Here is a 27,974-nt window from a genome sequence, read left to right on the forward strand (position 1 = left end):
AACAAGAATGAATTGTTTTCCAGAGCTATTCACAAGAATAGCTCTGGATTCACAAGCGTATCAATTTGACCCCTGGATAAGAAAATCAAAGATTCTTAGAGCTGGAAAGAACTTTATGATGTAAACGCCGAGAAACTATAACATTAAGTCATTTGTGAAGGGTCACAAAGCAGGCTAATTCCAGAGCTGAGATTAGAACCCATGCCTCCTGATCTGCATTTGCGTGCTTTCCACCAGACCGGCTATTCAAGTACAGCTGAGTCAACAATGCTGCATCAGGAGAGACTGGTTTCACGTCCTGGAGGTAGAGCCCCACAGGGCTGCCTACAATGCTTGTTCTCCCGACCACACTCCCAATTCCAACTTCCCATTCCTCAGCACCTGTGGCATTTTCCTGTCTAAACCCCAAACTCCTCAAGAAATTTAACTGCCACTTCCTATTTCCAAGCAGTGTCTATATATTTACAGAATATAGATCTTAAACACTGTTTCAAAATAGGTAATGATTTTTTGATTTGTGAGCATTTTGAATATTAAGGAGGAATCTCGAAGTGAATGATTCCACTAATATATCCAAACTCTGGGGCAATCAATTTTACTAGAAACCTGCCATATAAAAAGCTTAAACAGGGGCCAGCCTGGCGGTGTAGTGGTTAAGTTCACGCACTCTGCTTTGGCGGCCCAGAGTTCGCCAGTTTGGAATCTGGTTTGGATCCCAGGTGTGGACCCAAACACCACTCAAGCCATGCTATGGCAGCGTCCCGCATACAAAATAGAGGAAGATTGACAACAGATGTTAGCTCAGGGCCAATCTTCCTCACCAAGAAAAAAAAGCTTAAACATTCAGTGAATATGTAAGACCAAAACAAAGTATTCCAACTGGTCTTTATATACACATGGGTGTGGAAATACTGCTACTTTTCTTCACAAAAGAATAAATATACATAGTTTACGAATATTTGAGAAAATATTCAACATCACCTTGATCAAATCAAACAGAAAGGTATCATTTTTAACCAATGAAATTGGTAAAGATATTTAAAAATGGGACTAATCAAAGCTGGGGAGGGGCTGGCCCGGTGGGACAGTGGTTAAGTTCGCGCATTCCACTTCTCAGTGGCCCGGGGTTCGCCGGTTCGGATCCTGGGTGCGGACACAGCACCGCTTGGCATGCCATGCTGTGGTAGGTGTCCCACATATAAAGTGGAGGAAGATGGGCATGGATGTTAGGTCAGGGCCAGTCTTCCTCAGCAAAAAGAGGAGGACTGGCAGTAGTTAGCTCAGGGCTAATCTTCCTCAAAAAAAAGAAAAAAAAAAGCGGGGGAGACTATGGAGAGACAGCCACCTCAACATAGTACTGGTGAAAGTTCAAACTGGTACAACCTTTTCTGGAAGGCAATGTATAAAATCATAAAGAGCCTTTAAAATGCCTTAAAAACCATTCTGCAGAAATAATCAAGCAAAGGCAAAGTTTTACACACAAGACTATCTGTTCATCACATTGTTATAAGAGTGAAAAACTAGACAATCTAGAAGTAAAATAACTGAGGAATGTTTATATAAATTATGAGCTATCCATATGACAAAGTACTTTGTTCCTATTTAAAATGATGTTTATAAAGTTCTCAACAATTTAGGAAAATGCTTATGATATAATCTTAGTAAAAAATGCAAGGAAGCAATTAGATATTCATCTACCCATCCATCCAACAAATATTTACTGAATGCCTGTTATGTGCCAGACACTGTGCAAGGCTCAGAAGATCCATCAATAAAAAAGACAGGCATGGTCTCTTCCCTTGTAAAGCTGACAGTCTGAGATATAAAGATACAGGCATTCACAATACGGTCTGATAATGCTATCAAAGGATTAGCACAAGTGCTACAAGCACACAGAGGACTATCTAGGACAGCTTGGCAGGTCAAGGAATGATTCCCAGATGAATGGAGATCTCAGTTGAGGTCCTATGAATAAAGAGGAGCTAGCCAAGCAAAAAAGAGGAATTCTAAGAATGCTTCAAGAACTGAGATGAGCATGTGCAAAGAAGGAACATGGCCTACTTAAGGAATAGAAAGTGAAGTGAGCGAGGCTAGAGAGTGCTCAAGACAGCCAATATGAGAGTGGGAGTGGGGCGGGTAGGGAGAGACGGGGAGAGAACATGAAGGAATACTGGAAGCACTTCCGGATTCTGCAGTCATTTCGATCACACCACACGACTGACACTGCAGAAGATGTGGTACGCTGCAGTAATCTCTACCCTAACTCATACGTGGCAAAAAAGGAAGAAGAGAGGGAGGGAATAAAGATCCATATTATCAACTTATTTTCTTGACATTTATTTGCTTTTGACAGAAGATGGGTGTCAGTGGGAAAACATACTGATTATTTGAGCTTTCTGGCTGTCTACTTTTGAAATAAACTGGTGTTTTTTGTATTTCTAGAATTTAGATCTGTGGAGAATGAAAGTCAAAAGTTGGCCTCAGAAATCCACTTGGCAAAGAAGTTTCATAACAGCAGACAGTCAATGAAAGCATAAACTACTTGAGCAAATTTTTTTACAAAACTTCCCTTTCTTGGATAACTTCTGGCACTGAATTGAAAACCATATTTTTCCTATGCTTGGAAAAAAATAAACTATCAAACATGAATATCATATACTTATAAATTGTAGATGGACATAGGAATGGGCATCCTGTCAATGAGTATATTCAAACAGTAATGCCCTTTTATAGTCTCTTATGAAGGGAAAAAAATTTTTTAACCTGATTACTTCATTTTACTGATATCTTGCTGCAAAAATTGCCTAACAAGATAGTCCATCTTTTTATATAAGAATCATTAGCCTAGCACTCAGCTACATAGGTACATAGTCTGGTTGCTACTAAAAATAAACCATTCGAACATGGACCAAACACTCCACTAAGAACTAATGATACAAAGAATTCACAGTGTAATATAAAGTGCTAATAAAGATAAATATTAAGTGGTATGGAAAACCACAGAATGGAAAAACTACAGAGGATAATATTTTGAGATATTACCCGCGGTCTTTTCTTCCTCTGCTTCCTTGAACCTGTAACTCTTCCTATACCATTGAGACAGCCAAGTGCAAAAAAGTCATAATTTAGCTTTAGTTTCAAATTACTAAAGGCCTTAGTATAAACAACACAAAAAAAGCATGGTTTTCTATTATTGGAGGCTGGCTTTTTGAGAAAGAAAAAGTTTGCAGAGTTTCAAAGGGCAAAAAGGTTTAATGGATTCAGCATATACTGAAGGATACATATTTACATAAGAGTAGTTTTTCCCTCTAAAAGCTATAAAGTTATCAACCTAGAATGCTACCAAATGTAAAATATCTTTCGAAAACAAAAGTAACACAAAGACATTTTCAGACATACAAAGCTGAAAAAATTCATCTCCACACGGCAACACCCGCACCCTAAGAAATGCTGAAGTCCTTTAGGCAGAAGGACAAGGATAGCACATGGAAACACAGATTTACACAAAGGAATGAAGAGTACTGGAAGTGGTAATTACCTGCGTTAATAAGGTTTCTTCCTTATTTTTTTAAATCTCTTTAGAAGAACACCAATTATTTAAGCAAAAAATAATAATTTCCTGTGGGGTTTATAACATATGTAAAAGAAAAATTCACAACAGCATTATAAGGCCTGGACAGGAGAAATGTAAGTATACTATTGTAAGGTTCTTTTACTATTAGTGAAAGGGTGTAATATCATTTGAAGATAGACTATGATAAGATAAAGATAAAATGATCCATACTTTGTGCTATATACAAAAATTAACTCAAAATGGATCACAGATCTAAATGGAAAACTTAAGGTATAAAACATCTAGGAGAAAAAACAGAAAAAGATCTTTGTGACCCTGAGTTAGACAAAGATTTCTTAGATATAATACCAGTACCATGCTGTTTTGGTTACTACGGCTTTGTAGTATATTTTGAAATCAGGGAGTGTGATACCTCCAGCTTTGTTCCTTTTTCTCAGGAATCCTTTGGCTGTTCGGGGTCTTTTGTTGTTCTATATAAATTTTAGGTTTCTTTGTTCTATTTCTGTGAAAAATATTGTTGGAACTTGGTTAGGGATTGCGTTGAATCTATAGATTGCTTTAGGAAGTATGGACATTTTAATATGCTTATTAAATTAATTGCTTTAGGAAGTATGGACATTATAATAATTATTATATTATTATAATATAATAATAATTATATATTATTATTATATAACGTCTTTATATAGACGTTCATATAAAGATTTATATATTATAAATTATACACAATAACCAAGACTTGGAAGCAACCTCGGTGCCCATCAAGGGACAAATGGATAAAGAAGATGTGGTATTTATACACGATGGACTACTACTCAGCCATAAGAAATGATGAAATCCGGCCATTTGTGACAACATGGATGGACCTTAGGGTATTATGCTAAGTGAAATAAGTCAGAGGGAGAAAGTCAAATACCATATGATCTCACTCAAGTAGAAGATAAAAACAACGACGAACAAACACATAGCATTGGAGATTGGACTGGCGGTTACCACAGGGGAAGAGGTAGGAGGGAAGGCAAAAGGGGTGATTAGGCTCACATATGAGTGGATGGACTATGATTAGTTTTCGGGTGGTGAACATGATGTAATCTACACAGAATTCGAAATGTATTATGATATACATCTGAAAGTAAACAAATAAATGAAAAAAATGGACTTTGATCCATACTTTGTGCTATATACAAAAATTAACTCAAAATGGATCACAGATCTAAATGGAAAACTTAAGGTATAAAACATCTAGGAGAAAAAACAGAAAAAGATCTTTGTGACCCTGAGTTAGACAAAGATTTCTTAGATATAATACCAGGAGTAAACCCATAAAAGAACAAACTGATAAATGAGACAAAATAAAAAACTCTGCTCTTCAAAAGACACTACTAAGGAATGCAAAGTCACAGACTGGGAGAAAATCTTTGCAAAACTATGTATATGATAAAGAACTCATATACGGAATATATAAAGAACTCTCAAAAGTCAACAAAATGAAAAACCCAATCTTGCCCCCCAAATGGACAAAAGATCTGAATGGACACTTCTCGGAAGAAGATATACAGATGCAAGTAAGCACATGAAATGATGCAAACATCAATAGCCATTAGGAAAACGCAAATTAAAACCACAGGGAGATGCCACTGCACACTGATTAGCACAGCTCAAATTTAAAACACTGACCATACTAAGCGCTGAGGAGGATGCAAGAGAACTAGGACCCTCAGGTGCTGCTGGTGGGAATGCAAAACGGTACAAGCACTTTGGAAATCAGTTTGACAGTTTCTTAAAAGCTAAAAACACACCTAGCACATGATCTAGTCACTCCACTCTTCGGTATTTACTCAAGAGCAAACATAATAGACGTTCATATAAAGATTTATATATGAATGTTCACAATAGCTTTATTTGTAAAAGCCAAAAACTGGCATCAACCCAAATGTCCATCAACAATAAACTGTGATACATCCATACAATGGAATACTACTAAGCAATAAAAAGGAATGAACCCTCGATACATGCAATAACATGGATGAATCTCAAGCAGCCAAAAAGAAAGAGTATATACTGTAAGATTCTATTTATATAAAATTCTAGAAAATGCAAACCAATCTATAGTGACAGAAAGCAGATCAGTGATTGCTTTGGGATGAGGGGAGGGGAGTAGGGGAAGGGAGGGATTACAAAGAACCACATACGAAGACACTTTTTGGGTTGATGGATATATTCACTGTCTTGACTATGGTGATGGTTTCACAGGTGTATATATATGTCAAAACATTAAAGTGTACATTTTAAATATGTGCAGTTGATTATATGTTAATTTTACCTTAATAAAACTGTTAAAATAATAAAATAAAATGTGGGGTATACACACATGATCTTCCTTCTCTCTATTCTTTCCACTTGGCAAGAGCAATAAAAGCCAGTGCCTGCTCCTCGCTATCTCTACCTGGCAACAGTATGAAGAGTAAACACCCTCTCATGGGCTCCATTTCTCCTGCTACTGGAGAGTGTTCATTAAAGTCTAATGATAAGTCATACCTCTCCTCACATCACAGTGGTAAAAATGCAAAATTCTGGGCAATGGGAATGAGGACGGGTGGTCTGTAGGATATGACGAGAAGTGAAATAGATGCTTTAATAAAAAGCTATTGAGCCCTTACTGACTTTTTCAGAGTCAATATTGGATTGAGATCTCGCCAGTCAACGTCTTAGGTTGTATTTCTTTTGGTGACCCTTTTAGAGTAGAAGAGCCAAGCCATGATTTGAGTATACTAGGTCCTCTGGTTAACATCCCATTTACTCTCATTTCTTTTTCATCCAAATCCTTAAACCCTAAGTTTAAAAAACATAAACAAAAATCACATGATAGAATAATACATGTACCATTAAAAACATAAAGAACTATGAATCACTATGTTGTACACCTGAAACTAATACAATATTGTATGTCAACTATACTTCAATAAAAAGAAAATCAAGAACTATATGAGGGGCCAGCCCAGTGGCGCAGCGGTTAAGTTTGCACGTTCCGCTTCTCGGTGGCCCGGGGTTTGCCAGTTCAGATCCCAGGTGTGGACATGGCACCGCTGGGCAAGCCATGCTGTGGTAGGCGTCCCACATATAAAGTAGAGAAAGATGGGCATGGATGTTAGCTCAGGGCCAGCCTTCCTCAGCAAAAAGAGGAGGATTGGCAGTAGTTAGCTCAGGGCTAATCTTCCTCAAAAAAAAACAAAAACAAAACTATATGAATTCAGGAAAAATAATTACATCCCATTGGGGGCTCAGAGCTTCTTAGAATTAGGAAGGATCCCTAGGCCCTCACAGACGGGCAGTTCCCTGACAACGTTCCCATCAGGTTGCTCCTTGTATTTCTTGTGCGTGGTCTGTGACAGGGGAGGCATGCTCTCAGGAGGCAACCTATGCCATCTTGAGAAGCCCTGTTAGAAAGTTCTTTTCTGTATCAGCCCCAAATCTACTTCCCATAAATTCTTCCCAATGATCCTAATTCTTACCACACTAAACAAGTTTATTCCCTCTGCCCCATATCACCTTTCAGATTTTAAAGGAGCACTTAATTCATTCAACTATGCCCTTTATATGTGCAAAGTCTTGGGCTGGGCACTGTTTAGGGTACAGAGAGAGACGAAATATGGATCCTGCCCTCACAGGCTCTTAGTCAAATAGGGGAGATTTTTAAAAGGCCATAAATAATTATAATACATACTACAAAGCATAAATGTCAAAAGAGAAGTACTGACAAAGTATAGCAAGAGTTCAGAAAACGGAAATACTAATTTAATCCATGAAAGGATCAAGAAATCAGGCTCTATCTAAAATAGGTAACACTTGAGAGGGATTTTGAAGATGGGCATTTCTACTGAGGAAAGGGCTTTGAAATAGAATGTAGTGGTTAAGAGCTTGAACTCTAGAAATAGACTGCCTGGGTTTGAATCGTAGCTTTGCTACTCTCTAGCTTGGTGGCAAGTCACTTTGTACCTCTATTTTCCTCTTTTATAAAATATAAAAATAGAGATGAGAATTAAATGCATTTACGCCTGAAGAATACGTATAACAGTACCCAGCACTTAGTGCTGTATAAGTATCTGCTGCTGTTATTGAGAAAACAGCAAAGACAAGAGTTTGTAGAGGTGAGAAGGCATTAAACACATCTGCTAAACAAATAGTCCAGTTTAGTTTAAACATGCTTCCTATTTCTGTATCTCCTCCTCCAAAACCCAACTAGATGTAAGTGCCGGCACAGAAGCTGGGATGTGGTGGGTATTCACTCAATCTTCAGCTGTCATTCCCCCTTCCCCTTTTCTTCCCTTCATAGTTCTGGTGTGTGCTTTGCCTAAGGCACTTAAATCTGCCTTGCATTATAATTATTTGTGTTATTACAGTATCTTCCTCGTGCATGCTTCCAGAGGGCAATGGTTATCTTGTGTATCCTAGTCCCAAACCTGGCTGTGCATGAGAGCTCTTAGGGGAACTTTAGAAAATATATAAACTGTTAGGATCAACCAGACCGAGGAATCAGAATTTCCAAGGGCAGGGCAGGAATACTTAAATGAAAAGCTACAGCAGATTCTGAACCAGTCCATTAGTAGACTCCACACTGAGAAATCAGTTACCTACAGCACCTAATGATAAGGTGAGCACACAGCAAGCATTTGTTGAACTTTCATGGACTGAAAAATGAAAGATCAGGATCTAAAACTACGTTGAAGCCATACTGGAAGGGCACTAAATGAAGGCTGAATTGGTACAAAAGGCAAAACTAAATAACCAACTTTCAACTTCAAAGTAACAATCCCTTGTCAGGAGCTTTATCTCAAAGGCACTTTCATGCCCTTTCAGCCTATCACAGACATTAATATGCATTTTCAAAAATCAGAGATAGCTAAGAATAAGCTAAAGTCAAATTTACTTCTTCATTTTAAACAAGTGTTCAGTAAGTGTTGCACAATATATGTGAAAGCACTTTAAAAATGGGAATAAAATATTATATTATTATTTGGACATTAATTTGTTTTTGTCATATGACCATTGCAAAGTAAACAACAACAAAAACCTCAGGTTTAATGTGATTTTTCTAATTAGAAAATCCAAAAGGAATTCATGTTTTTAAACTGACAGTAAACAAAAGAATATTCGATTCAAATGCTTAAGTTTATCTTTTCCTTCTATTACAGGTACTGTCATGGCAGCTAAAAGCTTTTTTTCACTCAGATCTGAAAAAGTTAAAATCAGAAACCAATATCATAGAACTTTAATTTTAAAGCAAATTCTCCAATACTGAGTTCCCACCAAAGTAGCACTATCTCACAATTAAACTAACACCATTTATAAAAGAGAAGCTTAAATCCTCCCCACCCCATGTTAATTCAGTATGTTTTGGAAGCACTTACTTGATCATTTTCTGATTCTCTTAGACTCCCACTGCAGTTTGTTATCCAAGTTACCAGGGCAAAAATATTTAAACTACTCAGAGCTGTCATTCTGATATATTTTCCAGGAGCTGGAATTCTTTCTTGGGCTATGGCTAATAGTCATGTGTCAGATTTACTTGAAGTATATCCAAATCCTCAACATGTAGCAAGTAAACACTTACTCTTCAATAATTCCTCATCCTTATTCAGACTACCAATCAGGCCATCAAGATTTTTAAGTCTTTCCCCCCAAATGCTATACCACCACTAAATACTATCCTTCAAAGACTGAAGATAAGAGGAGAATTTTACCAACAGTGTAGACTCAAATATTGGAAAGGGTTTTCAAAGGATACCGCAGAAGGTGTGAGTCTCTCCTCGAAGTATTTGAAAACTGGGTAAATTCTACCCTCCTGATGGGTTTTAGATTAGCTTTTTAGTCCACAAAGGAAAGAAGTGGATGACCTGCTAAGACTAGCAAAATTGTTTACACTTGATAAAAAAAAAAAAAATTCAATGTTGACAAGATTGTAGAAAAAGAAGCACTCTCATATTCTGTTGTTGGGAATACACATTGATATAATCATTTTTGAAGAAAAGTTGGCAAAATCCACCAATTTAACATACTTACTATCCTTTAAATACACTATATCCTAGTGATATTGTGAGTTCACTGTTTGGAATTTATCCTACGAGTATACTTGAAAAAGTATGCAACGACACAAGGATGCTTACTGTAGCACTGTATGTAACAAACTGGACACCTATATGTCTATAAATTTCTTACAATGGGAATACTACGCAGGCATTAAAAAGGATAAATAACATCTACAAGTGACAATATAGAAAGATTTTTTAAGATATAAGTTAAAAAAGCAGTCTACAATGGGATAAATATACACATATACACATATACATACAGAAAGATTGAATAAACACACATATACATATTTTTGGCCTATTTTGCATAGGCATAACAATTTTTGGAAAAATCCAAAAGAAATATTAAAAGGAGTTGACTCTGAGAAATAGAACTAAAGGTAAAGAGGAAGAGAAAGACTTGTTAAATGTTAAAATTTGTCATCCAGTTCTAATATTAAAAAGCATATAGTAACTCTTTAGAGAACTATTTCGCAGTTTCTTATAAAGTTAAACATACAGCTGCCCTATGACCTAGCAATTTCACTGTGAGTTATTAACCCAAGAGAAAAGCAAAAAGTATGTCCACAAACAAACTTGTACAAAAATGTTTACAGTATCCTTATTATTATAATACCTGCAAAGAGGAAAAAATTCAAATGTCTATCAACAGGAAAATGGATAAATAAACTGGTATATGTAAACAAACAGTATTCCTACTATTTAGCAATAAAAAAAGAATGAACTACTGATACAAAAAAATTAGATGAATCTTACATTCTACTGAGTGAAAGAAACCAGACACAAAAGTGTACATATACACACTGTATGACTCCATTTATATGAAGTTCGAGGATCAGAAAAACTGATCCACAATGTAGAAGTCAAAAAGTCTTATCCTAGTTGAGGGGGCTAGAGAGCAGGAGAGAGGGGCTTGAGGGGAGTCCAGGGATTTTCCGGAAACGGACCAACGGAACTTTCTGGGGTAATGGGAATGTTCTGTATCTTGCTTTAGCTAGAAGTTACATGATGTATACAATTATCAAAACCAATCATCCATTTAAAGCTTACAATTCAATGGTTTTTAGTATATTCACAGATAAGTGCAACCATCACCACAACCAACTTTAGAACATATTCATTACCTCAAAAAGAAATCCCATATTCTTTAGCCATCACTCTTCTATCTCACCCAGTTCCAAACTACTAGTAATCGACTTTGTTTCTACAGATTTGTCTATTCTGAACATTCCATATAAATGGAATCATATAATACGTGGTCTTTTGTGACGGCCTTATTTCACTTGGCAAAATGTTTTCAAAGTTCATCTATGTTCCACCACGTGTCAGTACCTCATTTCTTTATGGTCGAAGAATATGCCACTGTATGAATATACCACGTTTTGTTTATCCATTCAACAGCTGATGACAGACAGCTGGGTTGTTTCCACCTTTTGGCTATTACGAATAGTGCTGCTAAAAACAACTGTGTTTTTGTGAGAACAGTGCATTTTATTGCATGCAAATTATACTTCAATTTTCAGAAAGACTATGGATATGAAAAAATCATATAGTTCCTACAAAGCATGTTTTCTGAGTGTTTCAGTGGATGGCAGAACAAAAATATTTCAGAATGGCAAACAAGTCAATTATAGTAAAAACATGTTCTTTCAGAGAAGAAAAAAGTTATGTGTCAATAAAAACAACTAACTGAAATTACATATGCATCTGATGCAACAGAAGCTTCCTATACGAGAGCAACAAAGCTGTCTAAAAGAATTTAAATCACTGTCTCAAGCGCAAACTGTAACCCTTTAAGCCTTCAAGGACCATACCACAGAAAAGTTTATCATCACCCCAACTCCTCCGTGGCCCGTTAGCAACACAATCAACATTGAAGTATGACCTAACTCTTTTGAGGGATAAAGGAAACAGTTTAGTCTATTTACCAAAGGCAGAAAAATAGTTTAAAAATAATGTCTGGGTAGCACTGGGCACAATATTTACTACAGATATTGATGCCTTGAGGCTGTCATACTAGAAGGAAAATTATTTTCTTTACAAATTAAAGAATATTCTTCTGAAATGGTTATAAATTGTTTTTCATGCTGTGATACAAACAAGGGCTTTATTACTAGCAACTAGCTCCATTGCGGCTTCCTTTTGTAGTAATAGTGAAAGGAGAATACTAGCAATTATTGTTTTCCTACTCTGTTTTGGGGACTCTGCTCTGTGCTTTACGTAAACATATTTCTCATTTAATCCACGGAACAGCCCTACAAGGTGGCTACCATGTTTTATTCCCATTTTACAGACTGAAAAACTAGGATCAACAAAACTATATATTGCAAAGAGTGACCAGGCTAAGATCAAATCTAAGACTTCATTCAAACAGAACACACACCTGCAGTTGAGGTACAGCCCCTCCATATTCCTTTCCATTCACAGCCACTATTCCTAAAAGCTTATCAACACTATTGTTGCCACTTTCTCAGTTCTAATTCTTCCGAAATTCCCATGTACTTCCATGCAAAACATTTCACTAAAATTGCTCCAAGACTGCCAATGACTTGATAATAGCCAAATTGAAAGGACGCTTTCCACTCTTTATCGATCTAACTTTTCTGCCCCAATCTCTTACTTTTGAAACACTCTCCTTCCTTGGATAACTGACCATTTCCTCTCAATATTTTTATATGTCTCTTCTTCTCCACCTCCACCTTTAATTTTTATATGTCCTAGGGTTTTACCCTTGATCTTTGTGCTAGATTTGCTAGCATGGTATTCCACATAGTATTTCTCTGATTAAGCAGCTTATTTAACAGCCTCAATGAATAAAACACAGGAATGGACTCCTGCTTACAGCATTCATTGGACTTACCATGTATGTATTCTATCACCGTGAAGCAGTTGGTCTGATAGAATAATGTAAAGGTCTTTTGAAGACTCTATAATGGTGCTAGCAATACTTTGCTGGGCTGGGGAAATATTCTCCAAAGTGTGGAACACACTCTCAATCAATGATGCTGTTTTTCAATAGCCAGGATACACAAATCTCCTGGGAATCAAGGATAAAAAAGAGAGTGGTTCCTCTCACCATTATCCATAATAATCCACTAGCAAAATTTTTACTTGCCAATCTAGAAGTCATAGATACAACAATGGTTCCACTGAACTGGAAGCAAGCAGAGACTGCCACCTGGCCACTTTGGGCTCCACATGACACTGAACGAACACGTTAAGAAGGGTTTTAAGTGACTGAGGTGATTGACTTGATTATCATGAGAATATTGGGTTGTTACTACATAATGAGGACAAAAAGGATTAGCCTGGAACTCAAAAGATGCTATGGGGTTCATCTTAGTACTCCCATGTCTTATAGTAACTTTAGTAAAAGTCTTTGCTAACTTTTACTACAACAACTGAAAGCAGCAGGACTGCTAAGGGCATAGACTATTCAGGAATGAAGGTTGAGTCACACCACCAGGTAAGAAACTATGAATGAGGTGCTTACTAAGGGCAAAAGGAATATGGAATGGGTAGTGGACAAAAGAAATTATAAATACCAGCTATAAACTACCTAAAAGGTACAGAAATAAGGACTTCAATTGTGAGTGAATATAACAGAAAAAGGACTGAATAGTTTAATAGGACTATCTTCCTTGCTTTGACATTAATATATTTGTATATATTAAACAAGTTATTTTTGTTTTCCTCTCTCCCATTACCTAACATCTAACATAAACTTACATTAATAGAGATTAACTTTTTTCTAAATTTACACTATTTTTTAGAGCAGTTTTAGGTTCACAGCCAAATATAGCGGAAAGTACAAAGATTTCCCATATACTCCCTGCCCCACACATACGCATAGCTTCCCCCACTATCAATGTCATGTCCCGGAGTGGTACATTTGTTAGAAATGATGAACCTACACTGACATATCATTATTATCCAAAGTTCATAGTTTACATTAGAGTTTGCTCTTGGAGTTGTATACATTTGACAAATGTGTATGACATGTAGCCACCATTACAGTATGACCCAGAACAGTTTCACTGCCTTAAAAATCCTCTGTGCTCTACCTATTTACCCCTCCTTCTCCCCTAATCTCTGATCTTTTCACTGTTTCCATAGTTTTCCCTTTTCCAGAATGTCATACGTTGGAATTATACATTATGTAGCCTTTCCAGATTGGCTCCTTTCACTAAGTAATATGAATTTAAGTTTCCCCCATGTCTTTGCATCACTTGACAGCTAGGGAGGTTGTTTTGCGCTGAAAAGTATTTCGTTGTCTGGATGTACCACCATTTATTTATCCATCCACCTACATGAAAGACATTTTGGTTGCCTCTGACTTTTGGCAATTATAAAGAAAGTTGCTATAAACATCCAGGTGCAGGTTTTTGTGCGGATATAAGTCTTCAAGTCACTTGGGTAAATGCCAAGAAGTACAGCTGCCAGATTGTATGGTAGGAGGATGTTTCATTCTATAAGAAACCGACAACATTTGACATTTGGTTGGTCCAGTGCAATCATTCTGGATTTTGGACATTCTAATAGGTAGGTAGTGGTATTTCATTGTTGTTTTAGTTTACAATTACCTAATGACAAATAATGTTGAGGATCTTTCCACATGCTTATTTGTCATCTGTACATTTTCTTTGGTGAGGTGTCTGTTTGGGTCTTTTGCCATTTTTTAATCAGGTTGTTCATTTTTTTTATTGTTTACTTTTAAGAGTTCTTTGTACATTTTAGATAACAGTCCTTTAGTAGATGTGTCTTTCACAAATATTTTCTCCCAGTCTGTGGCTTGTCTTCTCATTCTCTTGAACTTTTGTCTTTTTTATCCCTCTATCTCTCCATTACATATTTCCTTCTTTTGTGTTAAATAGGTATTTTCTAGTGTACCATTTTAATTCTTTGTCATTTCTTTTCCTATGTATTTTCTAGTTATTTTCTTAGTGGTTGCTCTAGGAATTAGAATTAACACCTTAACTTATAGCAATCTAGTTTGGAATAATACTGACAATTTCAATAGTATGCAAAAAAATTTCCTCCTATAAATGTGTTCCCCCCCCTTCCTTTCTGTTTTTATTGTCATACAAATTATATCCGTATGCACTGCATGCCCATCAACTCAGATTATTGCTTTAGGCAGGTGTATTTTAAATCAGATAGGAGAGGGGAAAACTAACAAAAAATATACTGTCTTTTATATTTATCAATGTAGTTATATTTACCAGCACTATTAATTTCTTCATATGCTCTTTATTGCACTGTCTAGTGCTCTTTTATTTCAGTCTGAATGACTCTCTGTATAGAATTTCTTGTAGGGGAGGTCTGCTAGCGATAAATCGTCTCAGCTTTTATCTGGGAATGTCTTAATTTCTCCTTCATTTTTTAAGGATAGTTTTGCTGCATACAGAATTCCTGGTTGGCAGTTTCTTTCTTCACACGAACGACCTCAATGGTTTCTGAAGAGCAATCAGCTGGTAAGTCTTACTGAGGATCCCTTGTACACGAGGAGTCGCTTCTTCGTTGTTGCTCTCAGTATTCTCTTTGTCTTTTCTTCCAACAGTTTGCTTATGACGTGTCTAGGTGTAGATCTCTTTGAGGTATTCCTCCTTAAAGTTTGTTGTACTTCTTGAATATGTATTTTTATGTTCTTTCCTCAAGTTTAAGGAGTTATCAGCCATTATTTCTTCAAAGATGCCCCTTTCTCTCCTCTCCTTCTGGGACTATCATTATGTATATATTGTTACTCTTGCTGGTGTCCCACAGGTCTCTGAGGCTCTGTTCATTTTTCTTCATTTTTTTTTTTTGCTCTAACTCAGACTGGATAATCTCAATTGACTTATCATAAAGTTCACTGATTTTTTTCTTCTGCCTGTTCAAATCTGGTGTTGAGCCCCTCTAGTGAATTATTCGTTTCAGCTACGATTCTTCTCAACTCCAGAACGTATTTGGTTCTTTTCTCTAATTTCCATCTAGTAATTGATATTCCCTATTTGGTGAAACATTGTTATACTTTCCTTTAAGTCTTCATATTTGGCTTCCTTCAGTTCTTTGAACATACTTAAATAGCTGATTTAAAGTCTTTGTCTAGTAAATCCAATGTTTGGGCTACTTCAGTTTCTACTGACTGCTTTTTTTCCTGTGTGGGCCATACCTTCTTGTTTCCTTGAATGTCTCCTAGTTTTTTGTTGAAAACTGGACATTTTCAATGATATAATGTGGCAACTCTAGAAATCAGTTTCTCCCCCTTTCCCGGACTTGTTTTTTGTTGTTGTTGTTGTCGATCTAGTGACTTTTCCAAACTAATTCTTTGTCACAATTGGCCACTGAGTTTTCTTCTCAGTTAGCTTAGTGGTCAGCTAATCACTAGACAGAGATTTCCTTAAATGCCTGGAACTAATAAACCTCCCAGTCTTTGCTGAGGTTCTGTGTGTGCGCTGGGGCACTCAGCCAGGCCGTTTACAACTCCACTGTAGCCTTTACTTTCTGCTTGTGCACAGCCCCAAGGTTAGGCAGACTAAGAGCTTAGGAACTTCTCGGTCTTTCTTGAGCATGCACACGGCCTTGGGCATGTGCACAGCCTTATGTATGTACTTGGTGTTCTAGATTTCCAGGAATATGTCAGATCTTTTCAAAGCCCCCAGTGAACACCTCATTCCTCAGCTCTTTCTTTTAAGTTTTTTGGCAGCTATGTTGTTGAACAGTTGTTGCTGACTGTTCTTGACAAAAGACTCTGAGGAAAATACTGTTTACACTGGGAAAGTTCTCAGTTAGGTTATGTAAAGACAAGTCTTTTGAGTAAAGTTTACCAGGGAACAACCAGACAGGTCAAATAATGACTATTTTCTGAGAAAGGGGCTTTGAAAGAGCTCCAACTCCATTCTGACTCCTCCATTGCCAGCAAGGCTGCTAGTTTTCACCATGATTGCTGGCTGTTGGTTTTCAAGACTACCATGGAGCTGGAGAAAACAGGGTGGTGTTAGAGCAAGCCAAAATGCCACAAAGCCTGCTGTACTTAGAGAGACTCAGCTGTTTGTTTATTGTTTTTAATAAATATTCTCCCAGACTACTGTAAACCTTTGGTTAATTTCCAAAGTTCTGAAAAAAGTTGATCTTGACAATTTTTGCAAATGTTTTTGGTACTTCTATAGAGAAGAACATCTTCAGATGTTGTTATTCTTGCCACTCCCAAGGACACCACTCTCATTCCCCTCATTTTTAGATTCCTTTGAAAGATATTAGATTTGTTTAAAGCAATAATAATAATAGTATATTGTGGGGTTTATAAAACATTTATAAGTACACATATTACAATAATAGCACAAAGGATAGAAGAAGGTACATGGAAATATGCTGTTGTAAAAATCTCTGTTTGAAGGTAGTTTGTGGTGAATTAAAGATGCATGTTGTAAATCCTACAGCAAAGACTAAAAAATAAGAAAAAGAAATAATTCAATAGAAGAGAGAAAATAAAATACTAAAAAATACCCAATTAATGAAATGATAGCATGAAGAAAAGAACCAAAGAACAGACAAGATAGAAAACAAATAACAAGGTGGCACATTATACTGCAATTATCTGTGTGTGTGTATCTGTCTACCTATCTCTCTCTCTCTGTCTATCTATGTACGTCTATTTTCTCTACTAGATTATGATCTTACTAAATTTGAGTGATAAATGGAAATAAACCAAAGCTAATTCCTGTAATGAATACACTATTAATTCTAACTTCTCTATTTTGGAATTTGTGCGAATTTATAAATTTTAAAATTTATAAAATTTAAATTTTATACATATTTAATTTAAATATAAATTTTACCAAATTAATACATAATATGGAAAAAATACAAAACTCTCCTATCTACATAAAAATAAATCCCAGAATTTCAGTGCTAAGTTATTTTAGAAACTGCTTTGTACAATTTCTTCATTTTACAATTAAGGAAACTTTGAGTCAAAGTGATTAATTGGCTAATTGATAATTAATTAAAATAGTCACATGGCTAGTCAGAAGCAGAGTAAAATTTGTATTTCATAACTTCTACTCCACTTCTCTCAAGAGAAAAAAATTCCATGCAACACCAACCACATATAAAACCATATATAAATAATGTGTTCATTTCAAATGATTCTTATCTAGCTGGTCTAGCAAGATCTCTATTTGGAAACACCTTGTTAGTTGAGTTATATACCTATCTGAAAATAACCAAACTTTTAAAAATATATATTGTTGAATTTAGAGTTTCAACTAATTCAAATTCTCATCAATGAATCAAGATTATTTAAGTGTACTATACTTAAAGGAAAATCAAAATGGCGCTGACTACCAAGTTCAGAGAATACAATCTTTCCTTCAAATCAATGACTATTATCATTCATGCTTTTTATGTAACAAAACATTTATGAAATTTGCGTTTAACATTACCTGTAGCTCCTAGTGGGTGTCCCTTGGAAATCAACCCACCGCTAGGATTTATGACCCACTTTCCTCCATAAGTATTATCGCCTCTATCAACCAGTTTTCCACCTTGTCCTACAGAAGGAAAAATAATATCACAAATCTTAAAAATAACGTTTTTCTCTATCTTCCATATAGCCAAGAATTTCTTGGCGCAAACAGTTCTTAACAGCTCAAACTAAATTGATACAAACTGCCACAAATCAAATTGATACAAGCACTTCTAAAAGACAGGCAATAAATACTGAGTAATAAAGACTCATATTTGCAGAACATTTCCTGCATGAAACAAAGATCCTATTAGTTCCAAAGAGCTCTCTGGCTTCTAAAATTGCTACAAATATAATAGAGATCAGAGAACCAGAAGAAAAGAACTGAAAGGGATACAATAACTAAAATAATTATATCAGCTTTAAAAATTTGTAATTTTGCCAAAATGTATTCATTTCCATTTTCAACTGTACTGTTATACGCTATATAAATACTCTTAATAAATGGTGGGGGGGGGGAGGATGGAAGAAGGACAGGTGGGAAAAAAAAGCACTTTCATAAAATGAAGGGAAGTGGCTGAAAATACTGTTGAGCCATAAATGTAAGCTTAAAAGAAAATAAGTGTGGGGCCAGCCCTGGGGCCGAGTGGTTAAGTTCGTGCACTCTGCTTCAGCGGCCGAGGGTTTCGCCAGGTCAGATCCTGGGAGCGGACATGGCATGACTCATCAAGCCATGCTGAGGCAGCATCCCACATAGCAGAACTAGAAGGACCTACAACTAGAATATACAACTGTGTACTGGGGGGCTTTGGGGAGAAGAAGAAGAAAAAGAAAGAAAGAAAAAAGAAGAAGATTGGCAACACATTAGCTCAGGTGCCAATCTTAAAAAAAAAGAAGAAAAAAAGTGCATCACACGCTTGGCAGCTTCAACATTCCTCTCAATTCCCTGGTTATTCCTCCAGGTGGTTAAGATGTAAATAAAAATACATGCTTTGTATATTCTTTCAGGCGATATTTCTGATAATGAGAGAGAGAATCTCCAAATAATGGCAATAATGTTGGTGATGCCGTCAGAGGCAGCTAACAGCTTTTAAGCACTCACTCTGTGTCAGGCCTTGTTCTAATTATTTTACGTATATTTACATAATTTAATCCTCAACCCTATGAAGTAGGTACTATCATTCTCAATTTACACATGGGGAAGCAGACATATAGATGTTAAATAACTAGCCCAAGGTAACAGCAGAGGCTCTAAAATTAATACTCATACATTTTACTGCCTTTGAAACCAAAGAGTTTCTCTTTTGGTAAAATGAAACACACCAATCACAGAATTTTAGATGACTAACACTTCTAATTTGACTTTAAATCTAGGTTGTAGATTAAAAACCATCCATTGAGGCTATTAACAAGACAAGAAATAAGAAGTGTTGGAGAGGATGTGGAGAAAAGGGAACCCTCATACACTACTGGTGGGAATGCAAACTGGTGCAGTCACTGTGGAAAACATTATGGAGATTTCTCAAAAAATTAAAAATAGAAATACCATATGATCCAGTTATTCCACTACTGGGTATTTATCCAAAGAATATGAAGTCAACAATTCAAAAAGATTTATGCACCCCTATGTTCACCGCAGCCTTATTCACAATAGCCAAGACATGGAAGCGACCCAAGTGCACATCAATGGATAAATGGATAAAGAAGAGGTGGTTTATATATACAATGGAACACTACTCAGCCATAAAAAAGACAAAATTGTGCTATTTGAGAGAACATGGATAGACCTTGAGGGTATTATGTTAAGCAAAGTAAGTAAGTCAGACAGAGAAAGACAAATACCATATCATTTCACTCATATATGGAAGATAAACAAACATAGATAAGGAGAACAGATTCGTGATTACTAGAGGAAAAGGGGGTGGCGGAGGGTGAAAGGGGTAAAGTGGCACATGCATACGGTGACGGATAATAACTAGACTATTCGTCTAGTAATAATGCAGTCTACACAGAAACTGAAATATAGTAATGTACACCCGAAATTTACACAATGTTAAAAGCCAATAAGACCTCAATAAAATTTAAAAAATAAAGTAGAAAAAAAAAAACTTCCATTGAGGCATTTTTTTAAATTTTTTGGTGTGTTTCTGACATAGCCCCTGACACGAGGTTCTCACCATAACAGTACTCTACCTGCTATTACTGCTCTCAAAACTGCTAAAATTGTTACTGTACCAAGTAATAGACTGAACACAAACCAACGCCAAGAAGTAAACAGCTTACTGCACGATTTTCTCCATAATATATACAATCCTATAAAATATCAAAAGATTCCACAGTGGGGCTGGCCCAGTGGCATAGTGGTTAAGTTTGCGTGCTCTACTTTGGAGGCCCAGGGCTCATGGGTTAGGATCCTGGGCGTGGACCTACACACTGCTCATCTAGCCATGCTATGGTGGCATCCTACATACAAAATAGAGGAAGACTGGCATAGATGTTAGCTCAGGGACAATCTTCCTCAAGCATAAAGAGGAAGACTGGCAACAGATGTTAGCTCAGGGACAATCTTCCTCACCAAAAAAAAAAAGATTCCCCAGGGATGTTATCTTAAACTCATCAACTAAAGATGATCCAGAGATAAAAGTACTGTAAATGACCATTCTCAAATACCACAGATACAAAAATAAATGTGAACACTTTTAGAAAGTAATTATTATGCGTATTGTTTGCCCAAAACTGCCCCGGGAAACAGGGGGCACCACAGTGAATGAAACACAAATATCCCTGGTTCTCATGGAGTTTAATTTATTGGGGAGAGAAGCGTGAGGAAGAGACAGACAATAAGTAAGATAAGTAAAATATATAATATGTGATGAGTGGTGATAAGTGCCATGGAAAAAAGAAAGCAGGAAAGAGGAGATAGGAAGTGCTGGGACAAGGAAGACAGAGGTGAGGAGTTTTTTTTTAAACAAAGTAACTGGAGAAGGCTTCCACTGAGAAGGTGACACTTGGTCAAAGACCTGAAGGGAGTGAGGGAGTGAATCACATGGATATTTGGAACAAAGACCCTGAGCCAGGAGCAAGGCAAGAGTGTTTGAAGAAGGAGGCCAATGTGGTTGCAGGGAAGTAAAAGAGGCAGAGAGAAGAAGGAGAAGGGAGAGGCAGGAGAGTGGGGAGTAAAGAGGACAGATCACATCTCGCTTTTAATGCAACTGAGGTGAACAGAGGAATGACACTGATCTGCTGTATGCTTTCAACAAGACCATTAAAACTTCAGTATAGAGAACAGACTATAAGGAGAAGGCAGAAGCAGGGGGACCAGTTATGAGACTACTACAATAACGTAAGTGAGAACTGATGTGGATCAAGGCTGCCCCAGGGAGAGAAGCCCAAGGCATCCTGGCCTACATGCTGATCTACATGACCTGATACATATCTAAAGTTATACGACCACACAATAACCAGACCCACCTGCACTGATACCATTTTAATGACTTTTTACATCATCTTCCTTTGTCTAGTAAAAATAAGTCACATACCCATGCCTTACAAATTTAGCCCTAACCCTCAACACATTGCAGCTCTTCACTGCCCATGGGTCCTGTCCCCATGCTGCAGGCCTTCACTGCCCAGGGGTCCTGTCCCCATGCTATTCTCTGAATAAAACAGCACTACTGCCAGACCCTGTGAGTCCAAGAAGTCTTTCTTTTGACTCCTCGGCTCACTGAGCCCACATCAAGAATGATTATGGTCTGGACTAGGCTGGTAGTAACAAAAAATGGTAAGATGTGGTCATATTCTGGATCTATTTTGAAGGTAGAGTCCACAGCCAACAGGACTTACAGATGGATTCAATGGGGCCTGTGAGAAAAAGAGAGGAATCAGGAATAATCATACAGCTTCCAGTTTGAGTAAGTAGAGAATGGGGAAGGTTGAGGAAGGGGGAAGTTTGGGAAATATCAGGAGTTCAATTTGGACTTAGATTGGAGATGATAACGAGACATCCAAAAATAAACAAACAAACTGGAAAGTAGGGCAGGGCAGCTGGATATATGAATCTAGAGATGAGGGAAGCAATTTAAGCTAAGGATATAAATCTGAAGTTAATCACCATATACGTGATATTTAAAACCTTGAGAATGGGTTCCAGTTCTGCTAAGGCAGTATACATTCAATACAGCTCCTCTTTCCAACTGAAAACACTGGATAAAACACAAAAAACAACTACCCGAGGACTCTGAAAAGTAAACACAAGCAGGGGGACTATGGAGGGATCTAAAGCTTAAAGAAGTCACTGCACAAAGCTGTACTTTGAACAACTTCAGCCAACAAATTTGACAAATGAAATGGACAAATCCTTTGGAAAAGATAACTTACCAAAATTGATACACACAGGACGAAACAAAATCTGAACAGCCCTATATCTATTAGCAAATTTTAATTTATCAAAAACTTTCCCCAGGGACTGGCCACATGGCCAAGTGTTTAAGTTAAGTGTGCTCCGCCTTGGCAGCCCGGGGTTTCGCCGGTTCAGATCCAGGGCATGGACATGGCACCGCTCGTCGGGCCATGTTGAGGTAGCATCCCACATGCCACAACTAGAAGGACCCACAACTAAAATATACAACTATGTACTGGGGGGGATTTGGGGAGAAAAAGAGCAATAAAAAAAGAAAAAAGAAGATTGACAACAGTTGTTAGCTCAGGTGCCAATCTTTAAAAAAAAATTAAAAAAAAAAACTTTCCCCAAAAGAAAATTTAAAGCCACTTGGTTACACTGGTAAATTTTATGAAACAGTCAAGGAAGAACTAACACTAATCTTACACAAACTTTTTCAGAAAATAGAGAATGAATGACCACTGCCCAATTTGTTTTATGAGACCAGTATAACTCTAATGCCAAAACCAGGAAAAGAAAACTACAGATAAATATCTGTCATGAATATATAAGCAAAAATCATTAACAAAATGTTAGCAAACTGAAGCTAGCAATATATTAAAAGGATAATATATCATGACCAAGTAGGGTTAATCCCAGAAATACAGGTTGGTTTAATATTCAAAAGCAATCAATGTAATTCACCATGTCAACAGAATAAAGGAAAAAATCCATATGATCATTTTAATACATGTAGAAGAATTTTTAAAAATTCAACCCTCCTTGATAACAACAACAACAAAAAAACCTCTCAGCAAACTAGAAATACTAGGGAACTTTCTCAACATGATAAATGGCATCAACAAAAAACCTGCAGCTAATGTTATACTTCATTAAATTTTTATTTAATTAGGGGATTAAACTGCATCCCCTGAGATCAGGAACAAGGTAATGATGCCCACTTTCACTGCTTCTATTCATTATGGTGCTAGAGCTCACAGTCAATGCAATAAGGCAAAAAATAATAAAGAACAAGAAATCAGAAAGAAAGAGGTAAAAGTGTCATTGGCAGATGATATGACTTTATACAGAAAATCTCTAATACTCTGCAAAACTACTACTAGAATTACTAAATGAATTTAGCAAAGCCACAGGATACAATCTTTTTAATCAGCTGTATTCTTATATACTATCAGCAAGAAATTGCAAAATGAAGGTAAAAAAAATTTATGCCAAAAAACACAAAATATCTAGGAACAAACCTAACAAAAGACACCTAAGACTTATACTGAAAACTACAAAATTCTGAAAGAAGTTAAAGGAGAGCTAAATAAATGGAAACAAATACTATCTAATGAAACAGAAGACTGAATATTGTTAAGATGACAATTCTCTCTAAATGGATCTATAGATTCAATGAAATCCCAATGAAAATTCCAGCATATGTTTTTAATTGACAAACTAATTTTAATATGTATATGAAGATGCAAAAAAATCTAAAATAACCAAAATGGTTGTTAAAAAGAACAAAGTTAGAGAACTTATCCTATCCGATTTCAAGGCTTTCTATACACCATAGTACAGTATAGTGTAATACAGTATAAGTACAGTAGCCAAGATAATTTGGTATTGGTGAAAAGAGAAACATGCAGATCAATGGAACAGAACAGAGTACAATGGACCCTCACATATATGGACAACTGATTTTTGAGAAAGGTGCCAAGGCAATTCAATGGGGAGAGAAAAGTCTTTTCAACAAATGGTACTGGATATGCGTATGGAAAAAAAAGATTAGTATCAATCTTTATCTTACACCATACACAAAACTGACTCAAAATGGATCACATACTTACATGTAAAACCTAAAATTATAAATCTCCTAGAATAAAAATAGAAGTAAATCTTTATGACATTGGGGTAGGCAGAAGTTTCTTAGAATACAAAAAGCATGAACTATAAAAAATTGATAATTTCTACTTCATCAAAATTTTAAAAGTTTGTTTTTCAAATGACACTATTAATAAAACAAAAAGGCAAGCCACAGACTGGGAGAAAATGTTCACAGTATACACATATAAGACAAATTACAAAGTACCCAGAAAATACATATATAAATTTTTACAACATAATAAAGGAGACAAGTGACCCAATAATCAAAGGGCAAAAGATCTGAACAGACACTTCACAAAAGAAGATATATGAATGACCAATAAGCACATGAAAAGATGCTCAACGTCATTAGTCATAAGGGATGTACAAATTAAAACTAAAATAAGACACCACTATACACTCTTTTGAATGGCTGAAATTTTAAAACCTGTCTATATCAAATGTTGGTGAGGACGTGAAGCAACTAAAATCTCATACACTGCTGGTTGTAACGGAAAATGGGACTTCAGAAATGGAAAAAAAGTCCTCCAGGTCCCACTGGCTTTTTTTTTTTTAAAGATTGGTACCTGAGCTAACATTCGTTGCCAATCTTTTTTTTCCCTTCTCTTTCTCCCCAAAGCCCCCAGTACATAGCTGTATATTCTAGTTGGAGGTCCTTCTGGTTGTGCTGTGTGGGACACCACTTCAGCGTGGCCTGATGAGTGGTGCCATGTCTGTGCCCAGCATCCAAACCAGTGAAACCCCAGGCTGCCAAATCTGAGCGTGCAAACTTAACGACTCAGCCATGGGGTGGCCCCCCATCAACTAGTTTTTACATTTTCCTTTCTGCAAGTCTTTATCAAACACAACTTAAAACAGTTAGAATTACATACGTAATTTTTTATCACTTTTTTTCACTTAACAGTATAAGTACCCCTGATTTACATAGTATGAATTATTTGTATACTCTGTTATCTCAGTATTAGTACTGCTCAAGACCACATGTTCTAAAATGTCCAGTATCAAGATACCTTGTATAGTCACTTTGCACAGCATGGCAGAGCCAACACAGAGGGAAAGGCAATTAGTGAATTCTTTTGTTTAATGGTGAAAATGAAATTTTCTCAGTGAAATTTAGTAAATTAATCTGCATCTCATCAAAAATATTACCTTCTGGACAGAGTCCCAGTGCTTCATAAGTAATGAGTTCATTGGTAGAAAAGCAATCGTGAAGTTCTATTACATCAATATCACTTGGTCTCAGGCCAGATTTCTCATAGCACTTTCTGGCAGCTTCTTTACTCATATCAAAGCCAACCTAAAACCAAAACCGCAAATAAATAAATTAAGGGCATCAAAACTGGGATTTTCATATAGAGGTTATAAGAGTTTAATATGTATAACCTTAACAGCTGAGAATTGACCACACATATTGAAAACTCAGTTGATTCCATATTACACAGAAAGTTCAAATAAAAAATATTCAGGAGAATGTACGTATTAAATTTTGTACTATGAAGGACAGAATTTTAAATAAGACACATAAAAAGGATTTACAATTCCTAAGGCCATATCTTATGCTAAGTCACTAAAACTTTATCAAACCACAATGTTTAGTTGTGGTAAACAGGCTGAAGAGATTTATCAACAGATCATTATGATTCAGATACACTGAAAAATATGGGGGAATTTCTACATGAAAATAGATCTTCTTTTAGAAGACCATATAGGAGTCAAACCATTTTTCCAAAATCCATGTTCTTAATACCCCTTTGGTCTCAGATAATAACACGCAAACTCAACTTTTCTCCGAAGAATAAAACTGTGGTGTAATGCAAAATGTACTATAATCAGAAAACCTGAGTATAAGTTCCACCTCTACCACACCCTCGCTTTGTGATCTTGGGCACGTTATAGGGGCATTTTCAAATTCAAAGCATCGTTGTAAAATCATTTTGTAAACTGTAATTTACCATATGCTTGTTTATATATGTGTGTATATGTATATATACATATTTTTATATATATGCATGTTATCTTCAAATATTCAACTAACTCTAAGTCTGAATTCTCATATTTTTTACTTCCTCCATTTTGTACTCAATCTTCAATCAAGATTTTTAAAGTGCTACGGGTCAAGAAAGTTCTCTGACAACATCCTTGTTTTTCCCTTAACTCTGTAAGACTGAGGTTCTGGGCTTATTTGGTTAATTCAAAATAATTTTTTAAAAATAGCATGTCTAGTTAGTTAAAAGTGCACGCATGGCTCTAGGCTAAGAAGCATTATATTCCCATCAGTTATTTTCTCTTAACAGATTCTTAAGGAGGGGTTATAACATTAAATTTTCTAGACCAATATTTTTAAAGCAAATAACTTCCAGAGCTGATGACAATATGTCATCTTGAAATTTTTAAACAGAAATCCCTCAACTGATTAATAAAACAGAAACTCAGACACACCGTTTTAATAATGCTTTTTTCTTCAAATGAGCTTGGCAAATCAGTCACCATCTCTTGCGCCAGAATTTCCACAGCTTTGGATTGCAGGCCGTACTTCTGCACAAACGCTTCACTAGCCAAAACTGCCGCTGCAGCACCGTTGGAAGAGGGACTAAGAGGAGGGAAAAAGAATCATTTACACCGGGTCCACCTCAATCCAAGGACTTCAGACGAGGAGTTCTTTCTATGTGGGAAGAAAGGCTGAGTATGCTTGCTGGTCATTGGACTGTCTTCTCTGTGATATCTACAGTTAAAAATTATACATGCTTCCCACCTGAGGACTGACCTTCTATCAAGAACTTAAGCACTGTCAGTCACTGCTCGGTCTTTAGGAGTCTCTCCAAAAAAGTCCTTATTACAACGAATCCCACATTTGCCTCTGCATAAAGGCAGATGCATAAAACATCTTCTAGTGACTTCTGAAGAGCCCACAAGGTTATTCTATCCAGTACAATAAAGACTCTGCTATAGGCCTAAACTGGCTCCAACTTTGCTATCTCCCAAATAATCAGTCTTGGCATCCTTTTGGAAGCTGAGAAAGGATGGAACAGGAGATATCAGAAAGTCCGTGGTTTGGTTAAGACTCTTGAGATCTCCTCAAAATAGATCTTTTCCTTAGGGCAAGCTGTGACGGAAGGTGGTAAACACAAGAAGCCTTCCATGAGTTCAGCTGGACTTTTATTAATGGGAAGACCCTCATATTGCAACAGATAAAAGTTGACCCTACTTATTCAACTGCATCCCAGCCAGCATCTCCAGGGCACAGCCAGGTGATCACTAGGCACAGGCAGGGGCTATGCAGTACTAACTCAGTTTTCTAGGAGACAGATATTGTCAAGCAATTTTCAAGATGCAACTATCATCATTATTAGAGCTATAATTTTTTTCTTCTTGTACATTTACTCTTAGCTACTATGAGTAAAATTTCCTACAGTAGAAGTACACAGCAGAGAAAACAAAACGCTTAAGGAAAAAACCTTTGGACTCCACTGGCCTCCTAAGCCACATTTAAATGAATAAACACAATTAAAACAAAATAGGTAGAAGTCATGAGAGAAGGAAATATAATATAATTTTCTAGAGAAATTAGAGACAGTCTGTCTCTAAGCAGGAATAGGA

At 36.4% G+C, this 27,974-nt stretch overlaps 1 protein-coding gene across 2 annotated transcripts in view; it reads right to left on the bottom strand.

Moving 5' to 3' along the window:
* The window catches only part of SCP2 (sterol carrier protein 2), a 124,699-nt gene that overhangs the window by 30,321 nt on the left and 66,404 nt on the right, over positions 1–27,974 (bottom strand). The window contains exons 9-11 of one of the 2 annotated variants that reach the window (XM_014844313.3): positions 26,817–26,967; positions 25,527–25,674; positions 18,087–18,194 (exon numbers count right to left, since the gene is read on the bottom strand). In XM_014844313.3, the coding sequence (XP_014699799.3) occupies positions 18,087–18,194; positions 25,527–25,674; positions 26,817–26,967 (407 nt within the window). Of the gene's footprint in view, positions 1–8,982; positions 9,073–18,086; positions 18,195–25,526; positions 25,675–26,816; positions 26,968–27,974 lie in introns of those variants that run through there. The other variant, XM_070509897.1, reaches the window with a different exon arrangement.

The sequence above is a fragment of the Equus asinus genome, chromosome 5 (genome assembly GCF_041296235.1).
Source record: "Equus asinus isolate D_3611 breed Donkey chromosome 5, EquAss-T2T_v2, whole genome shotgun sequence".
Taxonomy (NCBI): domain Eukaryota; kingdom Metazoa; phylum Chordata; class Mammalia; order Perissodactyla; family Equidae; genus Equus; species Equus asinus.